The sequence below is a fragment of the Stegostoma tigrinum genome, chromosome 37 (genome assembly GCF_030684315.1).
Source record: "Stegostoma tigrinum isolate sSteTig4 chromosome 37, sSteTig4.hap1, whole genome shotgun sequence".
Classification (NCBI taxonomy): domain Eukaryota; kingdom Metazoa; phylum Chordata; class Chondrichthyes; order Orectolobiformes; family Stegostomatidae; genus Stegostoma; species Stegostoma tigrinum.
Window position 1 is genome coordinate 17,005,729 of NC_081390.1, and position 26,943 is coordinate 17,032,671.

Genomic DNA, 26,943 nt, shown 5'->3' on the forward strand with positions numbered 1-26,943 from the left:
TCAGACCTGTTTCACCTCCAGCTCAATCCTGTCTAGCTCAGCATGGGACAATTAACTGCTTCCTTCAGGGTTTTGTTTACTCAAGAGTAACAAAGCCAAATGTATTAACATGATATGTTTACAATGGAACGGTGGTCAGCACAGATATGATGGGATGAAGGCCGTACTGTATCTGGTATTCCCATGTCAGATCCCATCCCAGATCTAACCAGGCCTGAGTCCACTCAGGTTACAAGATCAGACGAGATTGGATGTTTTCAGGTGAGCATGGCTGTTCCTGTGGTGCACTGTTTTATGTTCTATTATACATGTTTAAAATTATGTTTTTGCTCTTACCACTATACAGTCCCATTAATAAAGGCTACAATACTGCACTATATTAACCTTGCCCTAAAACTGTCACATCACATTTAAAGAATTACACACAAGTACATTTAGGTCACTTTGTTTCTGCAACCCCGTAAGAAATAGAGCCCTTTGCAGGGTTTCTTTGGATTCTTCCAACTGCAATTAATCGCTACATTTCTCGGCATTAAACTTCAATTGCCACTTGCCCGCCCATTCCACCATCTCCTTTTGAAATTCCACATTATCCTTCTCACGTTTACAATACTTGCAAACTTCCTTTCACCTGCAAATTTTGAAACTGTGCTTCAAACAACATGGTCTAGGACATTAATATACATTGGCCCCCCCAGGAACTCCATTACAAACCTTCCTCCAGCCACAGAAACATCTATTAGTCGCTATTCTTGGTTCCCTATAACTCAATCAATTTTTATTAATATTGTATTGTTCATTTTATTCCACAGGCTAGAATTTCCAATTCTGCTTTGTGGCACTGTATCAAATGCTTTTTGTATGTGTGAGTAAATCACATTAACAGGATTGTCCTTAAATATTTGTTACTACTTCAAACAATATTCTATTGTTAAATCAGATTTTCCCTTAATTAACACTCATTTGTCCATGCAACTATTAATTTTAACCAAAATTATTGTCTTTAGAAGTTTCTCCATCACTGAAGTCACTTTTAAATAAGGATGTAACACGTATAAATCCCCAGTAATCTGGTAGCAAATAATCTCAGACTAAACCGGGAATGTTGTAACATGCAGAACCTTAATAATAATGAGCAGATCATAATTATTATTTAATTAATTCAGAACAAGATCAAGATGTAAAAGGATGATGATGCTGTCACTCAGCTAATTAGAAATGAATAAGATCAAATGCAAAGTTTAAGTAAATATTAGTACTATCTTAACTTGCTTAAATGGGAGGAAGTGAAAAGAAGAAACTAGTCAGAATTGTGCTGAATTGGGTCTCAAAAATAAAGTTTTCAAGTACAGACCATAATGAAGCATGTAGTTGTGAATGCTGTAGATTTAAGTGGGTAAAATGGCTGTGTGTCTTTAATACCCTAATCATTCTTTCATTTAGTCCAAAATGAACAAAACTGAACTTTAAACATTCCTCTAAGCTGCAGACCACATGATTTAAAAGAATGATATGACCTTGTCAAAACTGCAACTGTTTGCAGCAATCCCAAGTTAATAAACTGCAACTGATTATACTGTCCTGTCAATACTATTAAACAAAAACCTGACAAAGAACAAGAGTATAGTCTTCCAATCGAATTATTAAATTACCCACTTAAAAAATATAATAATGTGCCTTTGTTTACAGGTGTTAGTATACAAATATTTATGAATCACAAATGCAACTGGCTACTTATTGTACCTTGACATGGGCCACATTGGTGCCAATGGGAAAGAAGCCAGCCGCATATCTGTTCAGATGGTGAAGTTTTAATGTCAGAGCAGTGATACAAAGCACTGTTTGGGATTTCTGAAATGCATCCCTATACGACCCCAAGCATCAACAAACTTATGGAAAGCACTCCCAAAAAGGCACTAAGAAATTTAGTCATCAGTCTTTCATTCCTACGAATGCAGAAGCTCATGCATTTTGTGTAACGATATGATTTGATTTACACTTCACTTCATCACATCTCGAATCAATGCAAGAGAAGCAGTACAGATGTCTATTCATACAATGCAAATAAAATCAAAATACGACAACAGCCATTGTGCTCAGTGCTTCTCCATTATCCAACTGGAGATATCAAAAGGACAACGAACGATGACAAACTGAAGAACTCTACAGTATTAACTCAGCCGAAGAAAAATCAGTACCAGCCCAAAACTTGACTGAACTGCTTCACTAATGAGCACAAGCTGAAAACGTATTTGTCAAATCAAAACAGCCTTTCACAGGAACTTTTTGAATGAATTACAAGGTATGTTGGAACAAATTTATCTGGGCTATTATTCGTATTCTACATAAGCCTCTGTCCACCCATTTTCATCCAAATTGCTATCAGTATAATTACTTATTCATTTCTCCCTCACATTCTTCCCTGACTTCCTTTGATTCAATTCCCTCAACTAGTCCAAGTTGCACATACTAATCACTCTGGGTAAGGAGGTTTCTCCTGTATTCCCAACTGAAATTATTAGTGGTCGTGATATTTATGACTTGCAATTATTGTCTCCCTCATATGTGGCATCATCTTGTCTGTTGTATCAGAAACTTCGTAATTATGAATGCAATACATCAGGACACACTTTTCTAGAGAAAATAGTCCCAGCACGAATAGATTATTCCATTACTGGTATTGCCTATTTTTATTACTCTTTGAAACAAGCATTGCATGCAATTGATTTTGCAGAGCCTCTTACATTATCAAATATTCCACGTTTTCCTTCATTTCAAACTACACAATAACAACCAGTTTCTGGATGTGAGTTTGCTCGCTGAGCTGGAAGGTTAGTTTTCAGACGTTTCGTCACCATTCTAGGTAACATCATCAGTGAGCCTCCGGTGAAGCGCTGGTGTTATGTCCCGCTTTCTATTTATCTGTTTAGGTTTCCTTGGGTTGGTGATGTCATTTCCTGTTCTTTTTCTCAGAGGATGGTAGATTGGCTAGAAAGCAGGACATAACACCAGCGCTTCACCGGAGGCTCACTGATGATGTTACCCAGAATGGTGATGAAACATCTGAAAACTAATCTTCCAGCTCAGCGAGCAAACTCACATCCAGAAACTCAACCTGAGCTACAAATCTTCTCAAAACTCGCTAATAACAACCAGTAACAGCACAACATGCTTCCACTGCTGTGATAACTAAAACTTAATGACATTAAATTTGGCCCTGAATTGAGCTCAATGCCAACAGGAAAAAATATTACTGCCCAACCATTCATAACTAGCCATAGTTACCAGGTCCCATAGCCATCTCTCTCCATTTACTGCAGATCTGCACAGCCATCATTCCTCCCTTTATTCAGCATCTGATGACGCCCACCCACAGTCCATTTGTAATCTACTCTAATTTTTCCCAATGTTTCACCTTCTATTGTCAGCAACACTAAATTCTTACTTATACTTTACAGTTCCTTTTCTTAACTGTCATGGAGTCAGAGTCATACACAGCATGGAAACAGACTCTCCAGTCCAACTAGTCCATGCCAAATGCAATCCTAAACTAACCTAGTCCCATCTGCCTGCTCCTAGCCCATATCCCTCCAAACCTTTCCCATTCATGTAACTATCCAAATGTCTTTAAATGTAACTTACCTACATCCACCACTTCCCCAGAAGTTCATTCCACATGTGAATGGCCCGCTATGTAAAAATTTTGCTTCATATCTTTTTTAAATCTCTCTCCTCTCACCTTAAATATGTGCCCCCGTGTGTCTTGAAATTCCCCATCCTAAGGAAAAGACAACTATCATTAACTCTATCTATACCTCGCATTATTTTATAAATTTCTATCATCAGGTTACTTCTCAACCTCTTACGACCCAGTAGAAAAAGTCCCAGCCTATCCATCCTTTCTTTATAACTCAAGCCTTCCAAACCCAGCAACATTCTGGTAAATCTCTTCTGAACCCTCTCCAGCTCAACAATATCCTTCCGATAACTGAACAACCAGAACTGGAAAAAATATTCCAGGAGAAGCCTCACCAATGACCTGTACAACCTCAGCATGAGTTCCCAACTCCTAACCTCAAAGGGGTGAGCAATGAAGGCAAACGTGCACAAGGTCTTTTTAAACACCCTGTCTATATGTGACACGAATTTCAAAGAATTACGTACCTGCACATCTAGCTACATTTTTTTCAAAAGACTACCCGAGGCTCCACCATTAATTGTATAAGTCCTAGCCTTGTTTGTTTTACCAAAAAACAATACCGCACATTTATCCAGACTGAACTTCATCTGCCATTTTTCAGCCCATTGATCAATTTAATCAGGATCCCTTTGTAATCTTTAGAAAGCCTTCTTCACTGTCTACTACGCCACCAATTTTGGTGTCCTCCGCAAACTTAGTAATCATGCCTTCTAAATTCCCATCCAAGTTATTTATATAAATGACAAGCAAAAGAGAACCAAGAACCGATCCGTGGAGAACACTGCTGGTGACAGGCCTCCAGCCCGTAAAGCAATCCTCCAATACCACACTCCATCTCCTGCCATTAAGCCAATTAAGTATCCAACTGGCAAGCACGCCTTGAAGCCCACGTGACCTAGCTTTACTAATTAGTCTGCGATACAGAACCTTGTCAAAGGCTTTGCTAAAATCCAAATAAATAACATACTGCTCTGCCATCATCAATCCTTTTGGCGACGTCCTCAAAAAAAAACTCAATCAAGTTTGTGAGACACGGTTTTACTTGCTCAAAACCACACTGACTACCCCTAATCACTTTTTGTCTCTGTAACAGTCCATCAAATGTTCGGATTCAGATTTTTCAGTGGACAAATTCATTGGTGGTTCTTTGTCCAATTCTGGTTCTGAATAGTTTACACCAATGCCACATTTCAAAAACTGTTATCCACTTCTCATTGGCCTCACATAGGATTCAGCTCTTCTACCTGTCTCGTCTAATACTCCACACAAAGGACTTGTGGTAAACTGTTTTTCAAGTGCAAGCTGATGTAAATGCCCACAGAGAATGAAGAATGACTTTATTTGTAGCTTCTTGAAAATAGTTCAGACCACTATTTATAAGATTAGCAATCCTCTCTCCATCTTTTAACCAGTAAATGACTAAGAAGTAAAATTCACTTGCCTTGTACTTTCAGGTCCTCAAAATAGCTCATAATACGTGGCCAAAGAAATGATTTAACATTATCTTCTCAGGAGGGAACCAGGGATGGACAATAGAGTCATGGAGATGTGCAGCACAAACAGACCCTTTGGTCCAACTTGTCCATGATGACCAAATGTCCTAATTAAATCTAGTTCCGCTTGCTAGTATTTGGACACAGCCCTGTTAATCCACTCTATTCATACATCCATCCAGATGCTTTTAAATGCTGTAATTGTACCAGCCTTCACCGCTTCCTCTTGCAGCTCATTCCATACACGCACCATCCTTTGTGTGAAGAAGTTGCCCCTTAGGTTACCTCAAAATCTTTTCCCTCTCTCCTTAAACCTACGCCCTCTAGTTTTGAACGCCCCCACCGCAGGGAAAAGATCTTGCCTATTCATTCCATCCATGCCCCACATGACTTTATAAACCTCTAAGGTCACCCCTTAGCCTCCAATGCTCCAGGTAAAATAGCCCCAGCCTATTCAGCCTCTCCCTGTTGCTCAAATCCTCCAAGCCTTGCAACATTCTTGTAAATCTTTCATGAACCCAACTTTCAGAACATCCTTCTTGTAGTAGGAAGACCAGAATTCCATGCAGTATTCCAAAAGTGGCCGAACCAATGTCTTGTATAGTCGCAGTATGACCTCCAAACTCCTTTATTTAATGCACTGACCAATAAAGGCAAGCATACCAAACACCTTTTTCATTATCCTATCTACCTGCAACTCCACTTTCAAGGAAATATGAACGTGCATTCCAAGGTCTCTTTGGTCAGCAATACTCCTCAAGACCTTACCAGTAAGTGTGTAAGTCTCGCCTTTCTAAAATGCAGCACCTTATATTTAACCCCATTTGCCACTCCTTGGCCGATCGGTTCATGTGATCAAGATCCCATTGTACAGAGGCATCTTTCATTGTCCACTACACCACCCTGCGGCACGGTGGCACAGTAGTTAGCACTGCTGCCTCACAGCACCAGGGACCTGGGTTCAATTCCAGCCTCAGGCGACTGTGTGTGGAGTTTGCATATTCTCCACAAGTCTGTGTGGGTTTCCTCCGGGTGCTCCGGTTTCCTCCGACAGTCCAAAGATGTGCAGGTTAGGTGGACTGGCCATGGTAAATTGCCCATAGTGTTCAGAGAGGTGAATGGGTTTGGGCGGGTGCTTTGAGAGTCGGTAAGGACTTGTTGGGCCCAAGGGCCTGTTTCCGCACTGTAGGCATTCTATGATCTATGATCTAACCATACCTCCCATGTTCACATCCAAATCATCTACATAAATGACAAAAAGCAGTGGATCCAGCACCAACCCTTGTGGCACACCACTGGTCACAAGCTTCCCGTCCGAACAGCGACCCTCCACCACCACCCCATCTTCTACCTTCTACCCTGTATCCAAATGGCTAGTTCACCCTGCATTCCATGTGATCTAACTTTGCTAAGCAGTCGACCACGAGAAACCTTGTTGAACACCTTACTAAAGTCCATATAGGTCACTACCACCTCTCTGCCTTCATCAATCCTCTTCGTCAGTTCTTCAAAAAACTCAATTAAGTTAGTGAGATAAATAAAGTGTTTGTAGTCACGCCCACAGACCTAAAGCAAATAACGTTCTCAAAGGGCACTTTTTTTCCTAAGCCTAGAGTAACTTGTAAAACAGTGTTAAGAAATTAAGTCATAATATTTTTAAAGGCAATATTTTTAAGGAAGCAGTTATTAAGTAGTCAGTAGATTTGGCTAGAGTCTTACGAAGCTAAAATTTTACTTAGAGACTATAATGATTGAGAGGTAACCAATCTACAGAGGAACATAACAGCAATAGTGATAGGTGGTAGTTTTGGGTTACAACAGTTCTGAATTTCCAACATATCTTGGAGAAATAATGGCAGCTGATCCAGAAAAATAAACAAGATTATGCAACAAGACAGCAATAAGTGAAAAGTTACAGTTGAAGATCAGATTAGTAATCACTGATTTAAAAAAACTACAGACACCCGTACCAAAGTCACTGGATTTCTGTCAAGTTTTGTGGTTTAAAAGCTAAATACGAGGAATCATGACCTAGTACTTAGCTGTACCCATTAGGATATTAACAGATATAATCTCAATTCATTCAGTAACCACTCAATCTGGTGAGCAGTTGGTGTGCAACAGTTGTACCTCTAGCTTAAACTAGGAAGAGGTGGCCAGAAGCATAGGACAGTTTGCTTCTGAATCTGGAGCAGAGGCATTGCCATCTCTTTGAATTCTTATGATTTACTCTTTGAGTAACAGACAGGGTCCAAGAGGCTTGCCACAGTGCCATAATCTGGTTTTCACTTACACCAAAGTCCTAGCATCAAGAATCTGAGCTTGTTTTTGTTCACTGATGATTATACCAATCAAAGTGGATATTTTTATTTTTAGTTTTGCACAGCTCCCGCTAATTGTCTGCTGTTTGAATTATTTGTTGTTTAAAATTGCTTCATTTACTTGATGTCTGCTAACGATCACAATGCCAAAAACTAGTTTTATTAAAACTGAATAAAGGAGCCTTTCCTTTATGTGACTTTATTTCCTGTATTTCTTTGCATAGTGACTAGTAGTAAATGAAAGCAAGGCGACTGCTGTCTGTTTGAGAATATATATATAGATAGCTCAATACAGTATTTTATTTGAAGCAGAGATGAAACACAATGTTACATTCTCTATAATTTCAGACAGTGCACAATGACTCAAAAGTTAATGAGCCTTTCATGGAAATCCTTTATTTAATTTCCATTGATAAGGCAAAGCTTCACATATTACTTCCCATTAATTTAGTTAACTCCAAGCGCTCTTCATAATACCCAATATCTGATTCAGTCCAAGCAATTTTTAGATGACAAGAATGTTTATTCCTGTGTCACTGTCAGCACTTCACAATGAAAAATCCAAGTCAGAATCAAAGTAATGACTCATTCAATGACATGTACAGAGTTTACAACAAATTAAAATAGGGAGGATCAAAGCAGAAAACAATTATGGCATCACCACAATGTGAATGGCATTTTATCATGTCAAAATATATTAAAATGCCTCATAAAAATTACTAATGAAGTTTAGCATCTTATGTATTAAATGTGTAGCCATTATGTCTCATTCTACACAAAGCCATGAAACAAAATATTTAATTTAATAGTATTTGTTGAAGGAGAACTGTGGCCTATTATAACAGAACTCCCACTTTAAAATGTAGACAGGTCCTGATTTAATTGTAAGATGATGGGCTCCTCTTAAGATTGCACAATAGAATCAGTAGCTCAGTTCCTGATGAGGGATTCAACACAAAAATTCACAATGAAGTACAAATCCCAGCAATTATACCAGATTGAAATTTTTGATATGGATAAAGAATAGCTACAAGTTGAAAAAATTAAAACTGTATGCCCATTATTCAGAAATCTTCTAAGATTTATTTATTTTCTGATCTTTCGTATGTACTGTTAAATTAAAAAGAACCAATTCTGTAAAGATCAGTCACTAATAACAGTCACTGCACTTGAAAAGTAATTCACTGGCAATAAAGCACTGAAACATCTTGAGGATATGAAAGGTTCTACATAAATGCCCATTTATTTTTTAAAAGTCAATACACAAAATGATTTAATACTGCCATCTGCTGGCAGACATAAATGCATTTGGCCTGCCAACAGAAACAAATCTGCCAGGTTGTCATACTGCTCATCTCAATTGGGTCCTGTACATATCTGAATAAAACCTGATGATTCAAAATTATTTGCAGTTTAATTAATTAAGTAAGTAAGTTAGTTCACCACGCATACAGCATACTGACTGAAATGACAAACTGATAAAATGTAACCTTCAATAAACATTACACATTCCAAATGTCTATTGCAGGGGTAACCTGTACCTGGCAATGTAAGGTGACTTGTATTTGACTACACCAAGCAGCTCATGCCTGCTTACAAAATGGAAGACAGAAGTTAAACAAAACTAAGCAGCCTGCTCACAGTGAAATACAATGGTACTTTTGAACAGTCAGTAAAAGAACACTGTAGGTTCCCATCCAAGACAGTTCTGATAAAAGGATGCCTTCGGACATAAATTGACCAAATCCAGCTTTATTAATGAAAGGATGATTGTCCCAGTAAATAAATAACATCAGGTGTTAGATCAGGTCCTTAAGCAGCTGATCAATAATGGGCGCTTCTATGGACAGCCACCAGTTCCCATGATTTTGCTTTAGCTGAATAAAACCTGATGATTCAAAATTATTTGCAGTTTAATTAATTAAGTAAGTAAGTTAGTTCACCACGCTAAAGTTTAAGTTATCTCGTAGCTACCTGCAATATTAAATAGTTTCTAGCTAAACATAAAAAGTTGGTTTCAATACATAATCAGGATATAATACAGGCCTTAAAAATCATTTAAGCTTAGATGCAAAGGTTAACTTGGCCTTCGGCAATGCCTTATGCCTGAACGAGATAGATTGCTCACAACTCAAATTACAAAATGCTAACAGGAGAAGTAGTTGTATAACACTGCACTTTGTAATTAACTTTAGAACAGAAGTTAACCTTATAGCAACTAGTTAAAACTAAGTGACTTTTTATTTTTATATTATGCAATTGGAAAGTGGGAAAATTAAAGAAGTAATCGAATTTAATCACAGACAGCACCAAAATGCAATGAGTAATAGAAGTCGAGCTGTCCTTATAGATAAACTAGCCCAAGAACAAACCAAAGAAGAGGAGCCATTAAACTTTTGGAATGTGATTGAACATGATGCATAGAAAGATTGCAAAGCCTACAGATTATAATGTCTAGCTATTACCATAAAATCATGGGAACTGGTGGCTGTCCATAGAAGTGCCCATTATTGATCAGGTGTCCCACGGGATTTTGTGCTGGATTCAGGGGTAGGACAGTGAATATGTTACATTGATCAATGCAACACAAAATGTATAAAAATGCTGTATTTCTTTGTAAGAGCAGAGGGCGTGTCACTGATCCATCTTTTGAACCAGGTTCAGGGAAGATCCTTTGCCTCTCTCCCTGCATAAACTGGTTTCTGCTTGGATAAATACCTTTTGCTTGCCTGAACCCTGTCTGCCTCCTGAGTCTTTGTCCTGGATTGGGAAAAATGCTTCTACACCTACCATATTAAAGAATTCTATAGTTCCTGTTTATAATAAATTTAAAATGCTTCAAATATTTTCTTTCATGGTAAATTCTACATCCTCCTGGGAGGTCCAAGATTCTGCACCTCTAAAATTCAAAACTGTCTCATCTCACATTAGAAAACACCAATGAAAGATCAAAACCTTGAAACATCCACTGTTTATCTGTTTAAAAATGCTGCCAGACCAGCTGAACAATGCCAACATTTTCCAAATTTTAATTCAGAAAAGAACTGTTTGCGATCAATTAGGATCCTTCTTTCAACTTTATCAGTACTGATCAGTATCAATCAGCACCAAATACTCAATGTTATAGAGCCAACGTTGAATTTTCCAGCTTCTGGCCCTCATGAATAATAATGTGCAAACACAAAAAGAATGATGATCCATCCTAGGATCCCTGGAACAACTCACTATGTTGAGCAATTACAGCTGATCTAACTTAAATAATTCTTTTGACCTTTGGGAATCTGCAGCAGAAGGAAAGGGTTGTTGTGGGTAAAACAAATGTAAAATCCAAGACATTCTATTCAGTTATAATTCACTGTGGAAGAGTTCTTTGTTCATTTTTTTTCCCACTCAAACAAAAAAGCAGTTTTTGAAATCGGTGCCAAAAATTGTATTCAAAAGGTCCGACATAGATATTGGGAAAAACTTTCAAAGTAAATACTGGCAGGATAACAAAGTCACACATTTAAAGTTGTGAGTAGTAAATTTACGATCAATGGCAGCAAGTCCTTTTTCATGCAAAATGTGAAAGACATACAATGAATACACTTTTAAATGGAGTACTGAACACAAAAACCTGAAATTATTTTTAGTAGCATGCAATGGCACTGTTACCTTGAACAATAGATTTCTTTGGCCTTCCTCATCCTTACTTATAACTTAAAATTACAACTTACTTTTTCATGTTTTTCAATTTGTCAGAATGCATTTATTTATAATTTGGAGTTTTGATTTTAAATATCATTTCAGATATGTTTTCTGTGGAAAGTAATATCTCACTTGATACTCCAGATGGATTAGTGGTTTCTGCTGCTTCTTTCATTCATAGAGAATGCTGTTATTGAGAATACTTTCCCTGCTCTTCATTTTCAGTGACCTCCCCACCAAAGTGCACTTTTGCATTGTTTGAATTCTTCAGAACAGCTTGTACTGGAGCCTACCAGGGAGAAGGCAATTCTGGATCTGGTGTTGTGCAACGAACCGGATTTGATCAGGGACCTCGAAGTAAAGGAGCCATTAGGAGATAGTGACCATAATATAAGTTTTAATCTGCAACTTGACAGGGAGAAGGGAGAATTGGAAATGTCAATACTGCAGTTGAACAAAGGGAACTACGGAGCTATGGGGGAACAACTGGCCAAAGTTCAATGAACAAAACCCTAGCAGGGATGGCAGTCTAACAACAATGGCAGGTATTTCTGAATACAATGCAGAAGGAGCAGGATCAGTTCACTCCAAAGAGGAAGACAGATCCTAAGGGGAAGCAGGGGAGGGCATGGCTGACGAGGGAAGTTAAGGACTGTATAAAGATAAAAGAGAAGAAGTATTACATAGCAAAGATGAGCGGGAAGCAGGAGGACTGGGAAACTTTGAAAGAGCAACAGAAGATAACTAAAAAGGCAATACGCGGAGACAAAATGGAGGTACGAAGGCAAACAGGCCAAAAATATAAAAGAGGGTAGTAAAACTGTTTTTTAGGTATGTGAAAAGAAAAAAAAGGTTAAGACTAAAATTGGACCCTTGAAGACAGAAACGGGTGAATTTATTATGGGGAACAAGGAAATGGCAGAAGAGTTGAATAGGTACTTTGGGTCTGTCTTCACTAGGGAAGAGACAATCAATCTCCCGGATGTAATAGTGGCTGAAAGACTTAGGGTAATGGATGAACTGAAGGAAATTTATATTAGGCAGGAAATGGTGTTGGATAGACTGTTAGGTCTGAAAGCTGATAAGTCCCCGGGACCTGATGGTCTGCATCCCAGGGTACTTAAGGAGGTGGCTCTAGAAATCGTGGACGCATTGGTAATCATTTTCCAATATTCTATAGATTCAGGATCGGTTCCTGCGGACTGGACGGTGGCTAATATTGTCCCACTTTTCAAGAAAGGAGGGAGAGAGAAAGCAGGGAATTATAGACCAGTTAGCCTGATGTCAGTGGTGGGAAAGATGCTGGAGTCAATTATAAAAGATGAAAGTACGACTCATTTGGATAGCAGTAACAGGATAGGTCAGAGTCAGCATGGGTTTACGAAGGAGAAATCGTACTTGACTAATTAATTGAGGATGTAATTATGAAGATGGACAAGGGAGAGCCAGAGGATGCAGTGTACCTGGACTTTCAGAAAGCCTTTGATAAAGTCCCACATAGGAGATTAGTGAACAAAATTAGGGCACATGGTATTTGGGGAAAAATACCGACTTAAATTGAAAACTGGCTGGCCGACAGGAAGCAAAGAGCAGTGATAAATGGGTCCCTTTCGGAATGGCAGGCAGTGATGAGTGGGGTACCACAAGGTTTGATGTTGGGACCGCAGCTGTTTACAATATGTATTAATGATATAGATGAAGGCATTAAAAGTAATATTAGCAAATTTGCTGATGACATGAAGCTGGGTGGCAGTGTGAAATGTGAGGAGGATGTTATGAGAATACAGGGTGACTTGAACAGGCTAGGTAAGTGGATGCAGTTTAATGTGGATAAATGTGAGGTTATCCACTTTGGTGGTAAGAAAAGGAAGGCAGATTACTATCTAAATGGAGTCAAGTTCGGCAAAGGGGAAGTACAATGAGATCTAGGTGTTCTTGTATGTCAGTCAATGAAAGCAAGCATGCAGGTACAGCAGGCAGTGAAGAAAGCTAATGGCATGCTGGCCTTCATAACAACAGGAATTGAGTATAGAAGGAAAGAGGTCTTTCGGCAGCTGTACAGGGCCCTGGTGAGACCGCACCTGGAGAATTGAGAGAAGTTTTGGTCTCCAAATTTGAGGAAGAACATTCTTGCTATTGAGGGAGTGCAGCATAGGTTCACGAGGTTAATTCCCAGAATGGTGGGACTATCATATGTTGAAAGATTGGAGCGACTGGGTTGTATACACTTGAGTTTAGAAAGATGAGAGGGGATCTGATTGAGATGTCTAAGATTATTAAGGGATTGGATACTCTGGAGGCAGGAAACATGTTTCCACTGATGGGTGAGTCCAGAGCCAGAGGACACAGTTTAAAAATAAGGGGTAGGCCATTTAGAACAGAGTTGAGGAAAAACTTCTTCACCCAGACAGTGGTGGATATATGAAATGCTCTGCCCCAGAAGGCAGTGGAGGCCAAGTCTCTGGATACTTTCAAGAAAGAGATGGATAGAGCTCTTACTGATAGTGGAATCAAGGGTTATGGGGATAAAGCAGGAACAGGATACTGATTGTGGATGATCAACCGTGATCATAATGAATGGTGGTGCTGGCTTGAAGGGCTGAATGGCCTACTCCTGCACCTATCATCTATTGTATCTATTGTTTGCATTCTTAAACTGGCATCAAAAGTCATTTGCAATGAAACAGACAGATATCTGCCCGAGAAGGATCACTGGACTCAAAACATTCATTCTGTTTCTCTCTCCACAGATGCTGCCAGACCTGATGAATTTCTCTAGCACTTTTCATTTTTCATCCACATTTGGTGGCTCTATTTAGTTTAAAAGCACAATTATTCATTGCACCCACTACAGGGCACAACACTGTCAGATTTAAGATCAAACATCAACTGCATAATATATTTGCTCTGAAGGATAGCAAATAGATGCACCTGAGACACAGCTGACATTTTAAACCCAAAGCATCTGCCATAACTTCTAACAGCATCAACTAAATACTGTTTATATTTTATCAAAATGAGCCATACAAAAACTTCCTTACTTGTTGAAATATGATTTAAAAAATGTACAGGTTAAATAACAGAAATTGCTTTAAATCTGCATGTTGCAAAATGAACAATTTTTGAACTCCATCCACAAATTAGGTAAATAATTCTAAGAAAGAAATTACACCTTAGAATTAAACAAAAATACTACTTTTCAGTAAGTGTTTGTTCTAGTTTTGAAAATTCAAATCAGTACAGAAAATTCACAGATGGTGTGTATGCTAACAGATGTAAATTCAGCTCTATTTCAGATTAACTCAGCCAATAACTTCAAGAGGACCACATACTACTAGGAAACCTTAAAGCAACTGTCCAAAAAGAGGAAATAAATAGAAAGAAAGGAAATAGAAACTGGCTCCCAATTCATAAAACCCGAGAACGTATTTATTTTTCTCACAGGTTCTCAATGAATGTAGATTCTCCTAAGATGCCAAAATTCCAGTCAGTTGGATTGTAATAATGTAAGCATATACTTTGAAATACTCTCAGTTCTATCGAAGCAATCATATTCCCAGTCACTAGGGCACTGCTAAGTTTATTGGTTTCAGTCGACAGGACAAGTGCACACTTTGCTTAAAACCAATCAGCAGTTACAAAAAATGACAGATTTAAATACATAACTGGGTCTCTTGGAATTTCTTTGCTGAATAACTTTAACTTTGTGGTTAAACTTCAAATGTTTAAAATATCTTACTTGAGTCAATTTGATGAGTGTCATCTCTTCTTTTAATGCAACAGATCAGTAGCAGCTGTTGATTTCATGCTCAATGTTTGCATTGTCCCAAACTAACTGTCAGTGACTAAATTCTTGCAACAACATAAAATTTATACTTACCAGCTGCAGACCTCTCAGATCAATCAACATTACGATAAGCCCTTTAGTAGCTTATGCTATTTCTTTCATTGCGAAAACCATTTTTACATTCAGAAGTTAAGAAGATGTATGCAAATTGCTTCAACATCAACACATCCGAATACTGATAAATATTTATGTTTCATACTTCTAAGTTTACAATACTAAGTTATGAAGAAGTCATTTTGTAATCAAAATGTTAGCTGTTTCCTCTCTACTAATGCTGTCCAACTGAGTTTTTCCTGATGAAGGGTCTAGGCCCGAAACGTCAGCTTTTGTGCTCCTGAGATGCTGCTTGGCCTGCTGTGTTCATCTAACTTCACACTTTGTTATCTTGGATTCTCCAGCATCTGCAGTTTCCATTACCACTGAGTTTTTCCAATGTTTTGTTTTTATTTCAGATCTCCAGCATTTAATGTTTTTATTTTAGAAACATCTCACCATTCAGCATTAATCAAGTAAAAATGTATATAAATTAAAATATGCTATCAAAGTAGCTCTGGTTGCATGAAGCAAAATATTTGAATCACCACTAATCTGGGAACTTGCGCTGAATGAGCTGTCCTACTGACCAGTCAAGCAACAATTCTAGTCAAGGAATCCCCAGTGATCTATCACCATCTTTGAATACGTACTGTCTCGTGGAGTATACATTTGAGGAAGTGGCCCTTAGAACCCTCAACATTGCTGAAACCCCAGTAAATTATGTGGTAACAAGTCAACATGGACATTAAGACTTTGTGCTGATTATCACTGTATACATTGTGTTAGTTAATGAATCAGTGCTCATTGATTTTGATTATCACTTAGAAGAAATGCTGAGGATTGCAAGGGCAAAGAATGTACTCTGGTAGGAGTCTTTAAAATCCATTATCAAAACTGACTGGGCAGCAGGACTTTTAACTGAGCTGGTCAAATTCTGAAGGGCATAGCACCAGCTTGGGCTTATGGCAGTAAGAGAGAGAACTAACATGAAAAGGAAAATCTACTTGATCTCAATCTTACCAGCCCACTTTCTGCAGCGTTATTTTTCCATAACACTGGTCAGAGGAATGATGATCGGCCTCTAACAACTAAAACCACCTTCCTTAGTTGTTAGGTATAATCCATCTGGTAGATGGCTTTCCTCTGATATTCACTGACATTAATTCAACTGGGGATCCTTAATTCCACACCTGGCCAAAAAGACCCTTGATGTAATGGCCAGTCACCTTTTCCAATTCCCCTCGAATTACAGAATTCCTAGTGTGTGGAAGCAGGCCATTCTGCCCATCAAATCCATAATGACTCTCTGAAGAGTCTCCCACTCAAAACCCCCTAACCCCATCCCCCCCTAGCCCTGCATTTCAGATGGCTAATCCACCTAGCCTGCACATCCCTGGACAATATGGGCAATTTATCATGGCCATCCAATGAAGCTGCACATCTTTGGACTGTGGGAGGAAACCCACACATACACAGGGAGAAAGTGCAAAGTCCACACAGACAGTCGCACGAGGGTGGAATTGAACCTGGATTCCAGGCACTGTGAGGCAGCAGTGCCATACTGAGCCACCGTGCTGTCTCTTAATGAGGGAAAAGTAATCTGACCGTTTTTCTTCTCCATGTTTGGACCAAGGCTGTGATGCAGTTTGGAGCCAAATGGGTCTAACAGAAGCTAAAGTGAACACTGATTAGCAGTTCAGTGCTGATACCTATTACCACTTTGTTGAATTGTGTGGGTGGCTTTTAGTAAATAAATTAGTTGGATTGGATTTGTTCTGAATTCTGTGGGCAGGAAAGATTATTTTACACTTCAATGAGAAGTGATGTTGCAGCTGTGTTGAGACAGCTTGACCAAGGGCACAGCTAATTCTGGAGTGCAAATCTTCAGTACTGCAGGATATTGTTGCAGTCCACAGCCTGAGCTATTTTCACGGCCATCAGCTGTTCCTTGACACTGCAAGGAGTGAATCAAACTGTACACTGGGATTTAAAAAGAATGAGGAACTCAAAAGACAACAAAAATTGGCCTTCCATTCAGCACTTCTGGCTGAAGGTGGCTGCAATCACTTGAATATCTACAAAGTTGTGATACACAAGAATTCCACAAATGATTACAAATAGCCAGCACATTGCAGCAAGTTGCAGTATAAAAATGTTATTTCACAAAGGTTAACATTCCTTTCAGTGAAGTAATGAAACAAATTTTGAAGCTACTTAATGTTGCCTAATTGCTGGACAAAGAAAGCAATTGCAAGGGCCCTAGAGCTAGTCTACTTACATCCATTCCAAATGTGACTTCACTGGCTGCAAAGCACCTTTGGACATCATGAGGTCAGAAATGCAAGTTTTTTTCTTACTTTCTTGAACTTCTGCACATTTACTGTAATAATTTTAATCCCTCACAGTAATATCTCAGCAATTTTCCAAGTCTGAATGCAGTTGGAATATATTTTCAAAAGTCTCATTGGAATATTTTCTCTTGATTTCACTGAAGAAAAATTACAATAGAAAATCAATTTTGATTGCAGCAGTAAATTAAGAAAACAATTCTTGACTACTAGAACCATTATTTTTGGCAGCAGACATTAACTGAAAGTGAATCCAAGTACACCCTTTCTTCAAGCTACCACACATTAATTGATGTGATAAAACGATTTGTCACAGATCAGTCTACAGAGAATAATAATTAGCCAAGACCATTAAAAACTGCTTCACTGCCTATTTAACAACCATTTTTAGTGCAAGAAAATTGGAGAAATTGAATAAACTCAAGGAAAATGGTTCTTAACTGTCACTTAACTGGGGTAATGGAGATTGTACATACGTGAAAAATTACAGCACTGCTCTTACCAAATAGTTGAGTACGTAACCCAGGACAGACTTTGATAGGTGACCTCAGTGTTCACATATTCATTAGTGCAGTAGCTACTAATTCAGAGCCTCCTTTGCACTTCTTAATTAGGAATGGAAAACTGATATTTGCTGTCACAATTACGAATAATCTTGACACCACATTTGAAACAAAATCCAGCATTCATCACAAAAATCCATATTTACTGCTTTAAGATCTTTTCCTGGTTGAAATATGCTTCATAGGTGCATATGCAAAATATCACTGAAACCGCTGTACAACATACATGCTGAAATCTTACAAGTGGTCAACGCTGGCCCAGAAAACAACAGAAGCAACTTGTGTCATATCAGGGAGAGTTACATTTCACTCCAAAAGCAAACCACAAATTCATCAATAGAAATTAGAAAAAAAAAACTGATTTCTAATTTCCCTATCAGTCTATAGATTGAATGGGTACTGGTTATATCTGAATAATCTTACAATTTTTATATGGGGAGGTGCAGGGGATGCTATTTTTAGGCTCTTGTGCCACTATAGTAATATCCCTAAGCTCAGGTTCAAATGTCACCTACTTCAGTGGTGAGTATTACATATCAGAACATGCTGATTAAAAATATCTACACCAATTCTGGCTAATTTTCAGCAATCACAGAACCACCTCAGCATAAAGAGCAGCAATTTGATTTATTATGTTTATGCTGGCTCTCTGGAACAATTTGTCTAGGCCTACTCCCCAACATCCTAGCTGCAGCTGCGTATATTTGTCCTTTATGAACAATAACACAATTGCCTATCCTGAATGCCTCAACTTAACCTACCTGCACCACACTGTATCAATGCATTTCAGATCCCACGCAAGTGTAGAAGAGGTTTTTCCTATTTTCATCATTGCCCTATTTGCTAATTGTCTTAAAAATCTGTGCGCTCTGGTTCTAAATCTGTAAACTAACAAAAACAGTTTCTCCTCGTCCATTTGGTCCACACCATTTATAATTTTGAATACCTCTGTCAAATCTACTCTCAACCTCAACTACACTAAGGAATGAAAACAATCTAATTAAGTTCAGGTCATCAGAATTGTAAAAGGTTCATGCAATTAGACTCAGAAATAAATCATTAAAAAAATCTTAACAGTTTAAGGAAACCAGAAAAGCATCAGTTCAGTAGACTTAAAAAGCTGAGATGGGTTGATAGTTCTCACAGATTGAATGTCTGTAATGGACTGTGTTGGGTAACAGACTGAAGCTTTACTTTGACATCTGTAAGATATTTTTCACCGTGATGCACACATTTTTGTTTTCTTTCTTTGACGTAATAATATTGTGGTGCAATATTAAAGAACATCTTCAGCCTTGAGTGAATATGTTTCAGAGACTAATAATGGCATCCATCAACAAAAATTACTTATAGGAACTATCATGTCAGATTTCTTTCTGGGATCTAATTTATCCAGTTTTACTGTTGGCTGGAATCATAAAACTTTCCTGCCACTGAGGTCAAACTGACAGGTCTGTCATTGTTAGGCTTACCTTTACTTTGGCATGGGTGAATAAAATTTGCAATTAATTAGTACTCTGTCATTGTCATAACTCTAAAAAAATTTCAGCAGATTATGAATGCATTGTCCATAAACTTCCACTCAGTGTCCTTAGCAGTCATCTGATCCTGGTATCCTAACAATTTGAAGTACAGACAGCCTATTTAATACCCGTCCTTTATCAAAATTAAATTCTTCTAGTGTTGGAATTACTTTCTCATTCACCATGACCTGTACAGCATTGACCCTGAAGACAAATATAAAGTATTCAGTTAACGCTTCAGTCATGCCCATTGCTCCCATGTGAAAAAAACACCTTTTATTGTCTAATCTATTCTATTCATCGCCTTTTCACACAATTTTACAACTTATATGCCTATAGAAGGCCTCAAAATTCCCTTTAATGCTTGTTAGGAGATAGCAGAGAGGTCAATGGCTAGGAGTTTTGTTTTGAAGTGCTTGGTATAAAGGTTACAGATGAGATGAGAAAAGGTTTTTTTTTGCCCGGAGGCTGGTTGAAGTCGGGAACTCACTGTCTGAAAAGACCATAGAGGTGGTAAACATAACTTAAAAACTGTCTGGATATGTACAAGTATTATAGCCTCATAGGCCATGGACGAAATGTTACAGAGAGTGGGATCAAGCCAAGCAGGTCAATTTTCAGCTGGCTCGGACAAAATAGATCAAGTGACCTCTTTCTGTGCCTTCTAAGATTTCCGTGATTCTATGTTAACAAATTGACGTTTGGTAGTACATAACTTGAGTACTGCTGAGAGGACACACATATTTTCAAGTATTTTGCTTTCATTCAACAGGACAATGTAAAACTGGCCATAGTGAAAGAAAAACAATTTCACTGTATTCAAGGAGTGCTAATAGCTTGGCAAGTAGACTTTGATTGGTACAGGCAGTGCCATGGAGAATGCAGCAGTCAGATGATGGCTAATTATCAAAATATATATCAAATTTTAAACTAGGCAAGGTTAACCATGATCGGAAAAAGTATCACCCTGAGAAATGAACCAAAGGATGACTCACTTATTTTATATTTAAACAGGAACAGTGTATGTACATTGTCTTTCTTTCTGTAAAGAACAGGGTCTAATGAATGCTGATAGTACATGCAAGTGCACTACATTGCAACCCAATTCTAAAATTAGCTTGCTTCCTAATTCTTCAAACACTCAGGAATATTTAGCGTATATTTTTCAATTGCGGAATCACATGTAATGTTGGACGCAGCACTCTGAGTTTTGTAAACACCAACTGTTTGGTACAGTAGTAACCTGCTTAATGCAAGCAGCCAAAGGAATATCATGTTTGATATTATCTCCCGTTTTTTGGGTGTACATTAGTAACATACTGGCTCTGAAATTGATAGACCACATCAATCATTTGAGAGATAAGCAGAGAGTATTTTGGCTTGACAGCAGCATCCTGTTGTTGGCAAATATCACTCAGGTTCCCTAATACTAGTAGTTTGAAACTGTTGCTCAAATTTTTGACATACAGCCAAAAGTAAATTGGACGTTTTATATGACACTGCTGTTTTGCTCTTATTTAGGTCATTCCTGCAAGTTGTCCTGATGAATACAAATGATAAGCTTGGACACAATGTGTCTTTTATCAGCCAGATTATGTATTTATTTTGTCTTGCGTCTATTTATTATTAATCCTCATCATATATAGTGGATATGATTGCATGAATTGAATTTTTACACTGCACAACAATGACATAATAGTGAAACTTCCAATTATCTCAAACCCAGCTTATACCAAAACTGTTCTCATATTTGTCTTTCCTAAGCTTATGCAGGTATTGTTTTTCCCCACTACCACTTGCCCCCGTTACATTGACAGGAAGGTCTGAATAAATAAGCTTCCATTTGCAAAAGATATATCACAAATTAATTAATATTAAAAACTAAGCAGATCGCACTGTGTCACTCGGTACAAAGATAGATTAATACAGCAATTCGAACCCTTTTATTCCCAGAACAATCCTAATTCTGTGAAAACTGGATGAGAATCAGCAGCACTTCTGGTTCAATGTCCAGAGTATTTGTGAACAGTCCATACCAGGAATGGTTAGGCACATGACCACAGGTTTGCGTCACTGGGACATACAAACTACAGATACTGGTAAGTTTGAGGCAGTTAGGATGAACATACTTTATCAATTCACTTTAAAGCAATCATTCCCATTCACTTATTTGCTGACTTTTTCACAGAACAATGTGTTAGAAAGGAAAAGCAACTGGAATTTATACAGTGTCAATCATAACTTAAAACTACTCCCAAGCACTTCAGAGCTACAGAAGCATCTTTAAGGGGCTGTCACTATTACAATGAAGCAGTCAAAGAAAATATGGATAAATAGTAAATGAGGGAAGAAGGGAATAGAGGACCATGTTGATTCAATGACAAGAGGAAAGGTGGCAGGAAACTCAAGTAGACCACAAACATCAGCAGAGACTGATTAGTTAAAGTGAAGTTTCTGTGCTCAATATTCCACTGAATTCTACGTAACACAGCAAGCAAACAAAGCAAAGAGCTTTAACTTGCCCACTTTCCAAGATGATTCAATAATGGTGACATTGCACAACAAAGGAAATTGTGAAGGATGGAGAAATGAAACAAGTATCATTTTTTTTCCCAGGAAAGGTATATTTAGAAGCACAACATAAGAACTCAGCCCAATAGTATCAATATGGACTTCACAAGCTTCAAAATCTCCCAACCCTGACCGCATCCCAAAGCCAGCCCAGCTCATCCCCACCTCCCTAACCTGTCCATCCTTTCTCCCACCTAAACCCACACTCCCTCCTCGAATCTACCAGCCTCATCCCCGCCTCCTTGACCTGTCCATCTTCCCTTGGCTGACCTACCCCCATCCTAACTCCCCACCTACATTCGCCTTTACTTGGTCCATCCCCGCCTCCTTGACCTGTCTGTTTCCTCTCCACCTATCTGCTCCTTTGTCCATCTTCCATCCACCTCTCCCCTCTCCCTATTTATTTCAGAATCCCCTTCCCCTCCCCCATATCTGAAGAAGGGTCCAGACACGAAACAGCAGCTTTCCTGCTCCTCTGATGCTGCTTGGCCTGCTGTGTCCATCCAGCTCTGCACCTTGTTATCTCGTAAGGACTCTGGGAATGGCTTTCAATGAATTCTGAAACATTGGGCCAGATTTTCAGAGAGTGGCAATCTCACTCAGGTCACCACTCTGTCCTTTCGTTTTCGTGCCAAAAGGGAACTCCACACTTCTGATAGGAGATTCTGCTCAGAGCTCCCTCAGAAATGCAGAGCTTTAATTCCATTACGACAGTTCTTTCATCAGTTCAGGATCGAGTTTGTAATGTCATATCAAAGAGGCTCATTTGTTCTTCAGCCAGCAGATAGAGTGTTACGCAGGAAGAAAAAAAGTTAAAGCAGAATGCTGAGCAACCAAATTATTTGAGGTTGCATCACATCTCACTACACTGATCCAGATTTAATTAACTGGAGTAAGATTAAAGAGGATTTGCTTGAACAGAAAGTGTTCTGGGACACTGAAAACACTTCTAATGGGAACAGTTTGCATGCAAAGGATGACTGATGTAATGCTTTGAGTAAGTAAGGTGGAGCCTGCAGCTTACCTTAAACTCCAGTCTGTCCTGATTTTATCACTCATATCAACACAAACATCTCAGAAACTGCACTTTCTTCCTAATGCACTGCATGATGAAAATGTTTATAGTAAAATATCATTATCTAAGAATTTGGGTTCTTAAGGAGAAGTACGTAGGATTTTGCTCTTTGCTCCTGTGACATAAGTGCCTTGTTTTGAAAGATTAGAACTTCTTTTTATTAAGCATGGGTCAAAACAGCTGTTCCAAGAAATAATTTAAACTAAATACCTAAGTAAACCTCCTGGTAAAGTCTTTACAAATTTAAGATTTACAACCCATAAAGAGAGAGACAGACAGCTAAAGGAAGGTGAGGGGCACAGAAAGGAGCCAGACCAGCGAAATAGTTGCTTAGTTTTGGTACTTTCCAGGTCAGAGATCTACAACGAGCTATCAAGGCTTGGTCATTAAGTACTTGCAAGGCTGATATAGCCAGATTTTTAATTAGTAGGGAAAATCAAGGATTGTAAGGGAAAGGCAGGAAAGTTGAGTGCAGGATTATCAGATTAGCTGTGGCTTCCTTGAATGGCAGAGCTGACTCGAAGGATTGAATGGCCTACATCTTCTCCTATCTTATGGTCTGAAGTTATTTCAGTAGCTCAAGCAAATAGGGCTGGGAAAAGCCCTGAGTTCTTTTGTAGGATTCAGTGAGTGAACTTGTGTCTGTGTGTCTTAGCTGGAAACGATAGCAAAGAGAACGTCATCGGGTAAATGTGCAGGCATTCACTGCAAGTAAACTGCCCATGATCTTGTCAGCTGAGTAAGAAATCGTACAATGAAGAACAGGAGTAATACTTCACTGAGACTAACAGCATATAAAACGATACTGTTAGGAAAAAAAAATTGAAATTTCATTTTTGCTGTTTACAACAAGATTGTTCCAAATTGTCTTCTATATATAACAATTTTTGTGATAAACCTATGTTCATGTGAAAGTATATTAGACTGACCATCACAGTAAGCAAACAGCAAAAAAAAAGTTAGTCTATCAAACTAGGTTTCACTCTGGAATTCGACTTTACTAATATTATAATCATCAGGGATGATAATTGCTATAATCTTTTCATATTTTCTTCACTTTTATCTCCAAATCCTGGTCACAGCCATTTGAAAGTTGAAAGGACACCACTTTCTTCAGATATTTGAGTCTTGAAAGCACTTCATTTCAATGGATTTAGATGAACTGGGTGAACTAAACCAAACTCAACAAAACATCATTTATACCTTTCACAAATAGAATGCGAATTTCCAAACCAATGCAGGGTACAGTCTACCCTTGATACTGAAAATTTGCATTGGATTATCCAATAGTGATATCACGTAACACAGCTAAATGAGCATTTTGCACTAAGAATGGGTCATATACTTTGAACAGAGTAAACATAATAATATAACACTCTCAGACTTTATCTTGGTGTTTCACAATATTTTCCCTCTGTAGCCCTATTTCAAGGCTTGAGAACTATTAAAACCCCTCAAGAACTGAGAGCGCGCGGGCCCTTTAGAGCACAAACCTGACAGTTGTAGCTTGATCAGTGCTCCTTGGTGGGTATTACCGCCTTGGATCTCACAAGCTCACTTGGGTCCTGATCCCCCTTTTGGGAGGCCCTGTCTTAACTATTCTTGTCCATGGACCACTAGTCCTTTATAATTGCTGATAGAAAACAACTGTGTAAAAGATCTATGTTTCACGATTTCTTCAAACTACACCAGACATGCATTTCTGAGAAAAGACTGGAGGAGGGAAAATACCTCATGTTTAAAGAAAATTAATTTGTTCTGACTAGTAACACCTGCATTTGATTTTTAAAAAAATATTAGAAACTTATAGCACAAGAAACTGTATAGACAGCTTGTCAATGTTGTCTCAAAAAGATATGCAGAAATCTGGCAGGGATAGATGGTTTCCAGCCAGTTTCTATCTTCCCATCGCTGCCAACCACTGGACCCCAACACCCAACAGTGCTAACTGAGGAATGCTTGAAAACAATTTTGAAAATTACTGAATTTCTAAAGGTTTTCAGTAGAAAACTAATTAATAGAGTTATTTTAAAAGATTTTTTTTTAAAATGTGCCGAATTTGCAAGGTTTGCAGGTTTCTTCTAATATAGTCACTGACTTAATCTTCTCAATAATGTATTCCAGCTAGGTTTAAACTAATGTCACCGCCATATAGGAAGCAAAACTACTTGAACTGTTTAAAAATAAAGCAGAAGCACGATTTATATAATCTTCATAAGGCAATATACATTATGTTGGTCTAAACTAGCCACTTAAAACTGAGCTAAATGGATTTCAAAACTGCACAATGCAGATTCAAATTCTTAGAACTCCATCAATAATTTTCTTACCTTACTACAAAGGTAATTCAGGGTACTGAAGTCCCATTTCTTGGCATATCCTGCATTATACTTCAGTATTGCATCCTTTACAAAAACAAAAGAACAATTTCCAAACAGTGGTTATTTGCCTAATTTTATTCAACGAATCCATTCTCCAAGTCACCAATACTATAGCTATGCCTTAATTAGACAGGTTGGTCCAATCAGCCAGGAATAGTGAGCCGAACACATAAAACAAGGCAGAAATCAGCAGTTCAGTTTATAAAAGATTGGTAAAATCAAACAGAAAGCAATAATAGTTGAAAATGGTTGAATTTTAAAACAGAATGGTCTCCAACCATCAGTAAGTTCCAGAAAAAAAAAAAAAGAGGGGGCCAACTCTGATTGAAAAGATCAGGGGCACAGAAGAAAAGTATAAAAAATTCTAAATTTATGTTTTTAAAAACTGCAGTTAAAAATTGTAATTGTGGCTAAAAGTGGGCAAAAATGAAAATACAGTCTCATGATCCATCTCTGGTGCACTGTTGCATACTGAAACAATTATTTTCTTCCCCTTTTAAATTGACCACAGTAACACAGCAAGATTATTCTATTTTAATTTTGTTTTAAGGTCCAATATAAAGTCATGTATAAAACAGTTTATCCCTTGGCTAGCACTGAGCTTGGGCAGAGAGGCTGCAGTAACACTAGTCAGTCCAGCACTGCTGACTCAAGCAATGGAAAAGCCACAAAAATCATGAGGACATGCAATGAATTTGATGTGAGGCTCTCCATAGTCAAACTATCAACAATTACCTTCTTTATTGACATGAAAAGAATGGTTATTTAGAATAACACAGCCACGAATGGGTGGCAGAGGAAAGAAACATCAACATTTAAGAAGTACTTGGATGATTAAATGAAGCAGCATAGCATACGAGACTACATGCTAAGTGCTGGAGAAGAGGAGTAGAACAGATAGGTGCTTGATCACTGGCAAAGACATGATGGGCTGAGCAGCCTCTTTCTATGCTATAAATCTCTATGACTCTAAACCCTATCCTAAATTTCAATTTCTCTATCAATCGTTGTTTAATCTTCTCTACAGAAAAGCAAAGAACCTTGGCTCCTCCAATCTCACCTGAACTAAAGTTTCTCATCCTTTACATTAGTTTATTTATTCCGTCAATATGGGTGACGCTGATTAAGTTACATTTATTGCCCAAAGTTAGCTGTTCCGGAAATGGGGTAGAGAGTTTTCTGCTTGAATCGTGACAGTTCTTATGCTGACTGATGGTGAGCCATTATAGTGAATAAATGAAATTCAAAAATAATGTACACCAGTGAAGAAGATATGGTGACATATCCCCAGATTAAAGTGTCTTGTGATGTGGAGGTGGTATCTTCACGACATTATTGTTCTTCTTGAGGCCAAGGTCATGATATAGAACAGTGTTGCTGAACTAAGCTGGGTAAATT

The 26,943-nt window shown here is 38.2% G+C and overlaps 1 protein-coding gene across 3 annotated transcripts in view; it reads right to left on the bottom strand.

Moving 5' to 3' along the window:
• Window positions 1-26,943, bottom strand: part of parga (poly (ADP-ribose) glycohydrolase a) — a 196,416-nt gene that overhangs the window by 125,806 nt on the left and 43,667 nt on the right. For all 3 annotated transcript variants that reach the window (XM_059640270.1, XM_048563467.2, XM_048563466.2), the window contains one exon: window positions 25,495-25,569. In XM_059640270.1, the coding sequence (XP_059496253.1) occupies window positions 25,495-25,569 (75 nt within the window). The remainder of the gene's footprint in view (window positions 1-25,494; window positions 25,570-26,943) is intronic.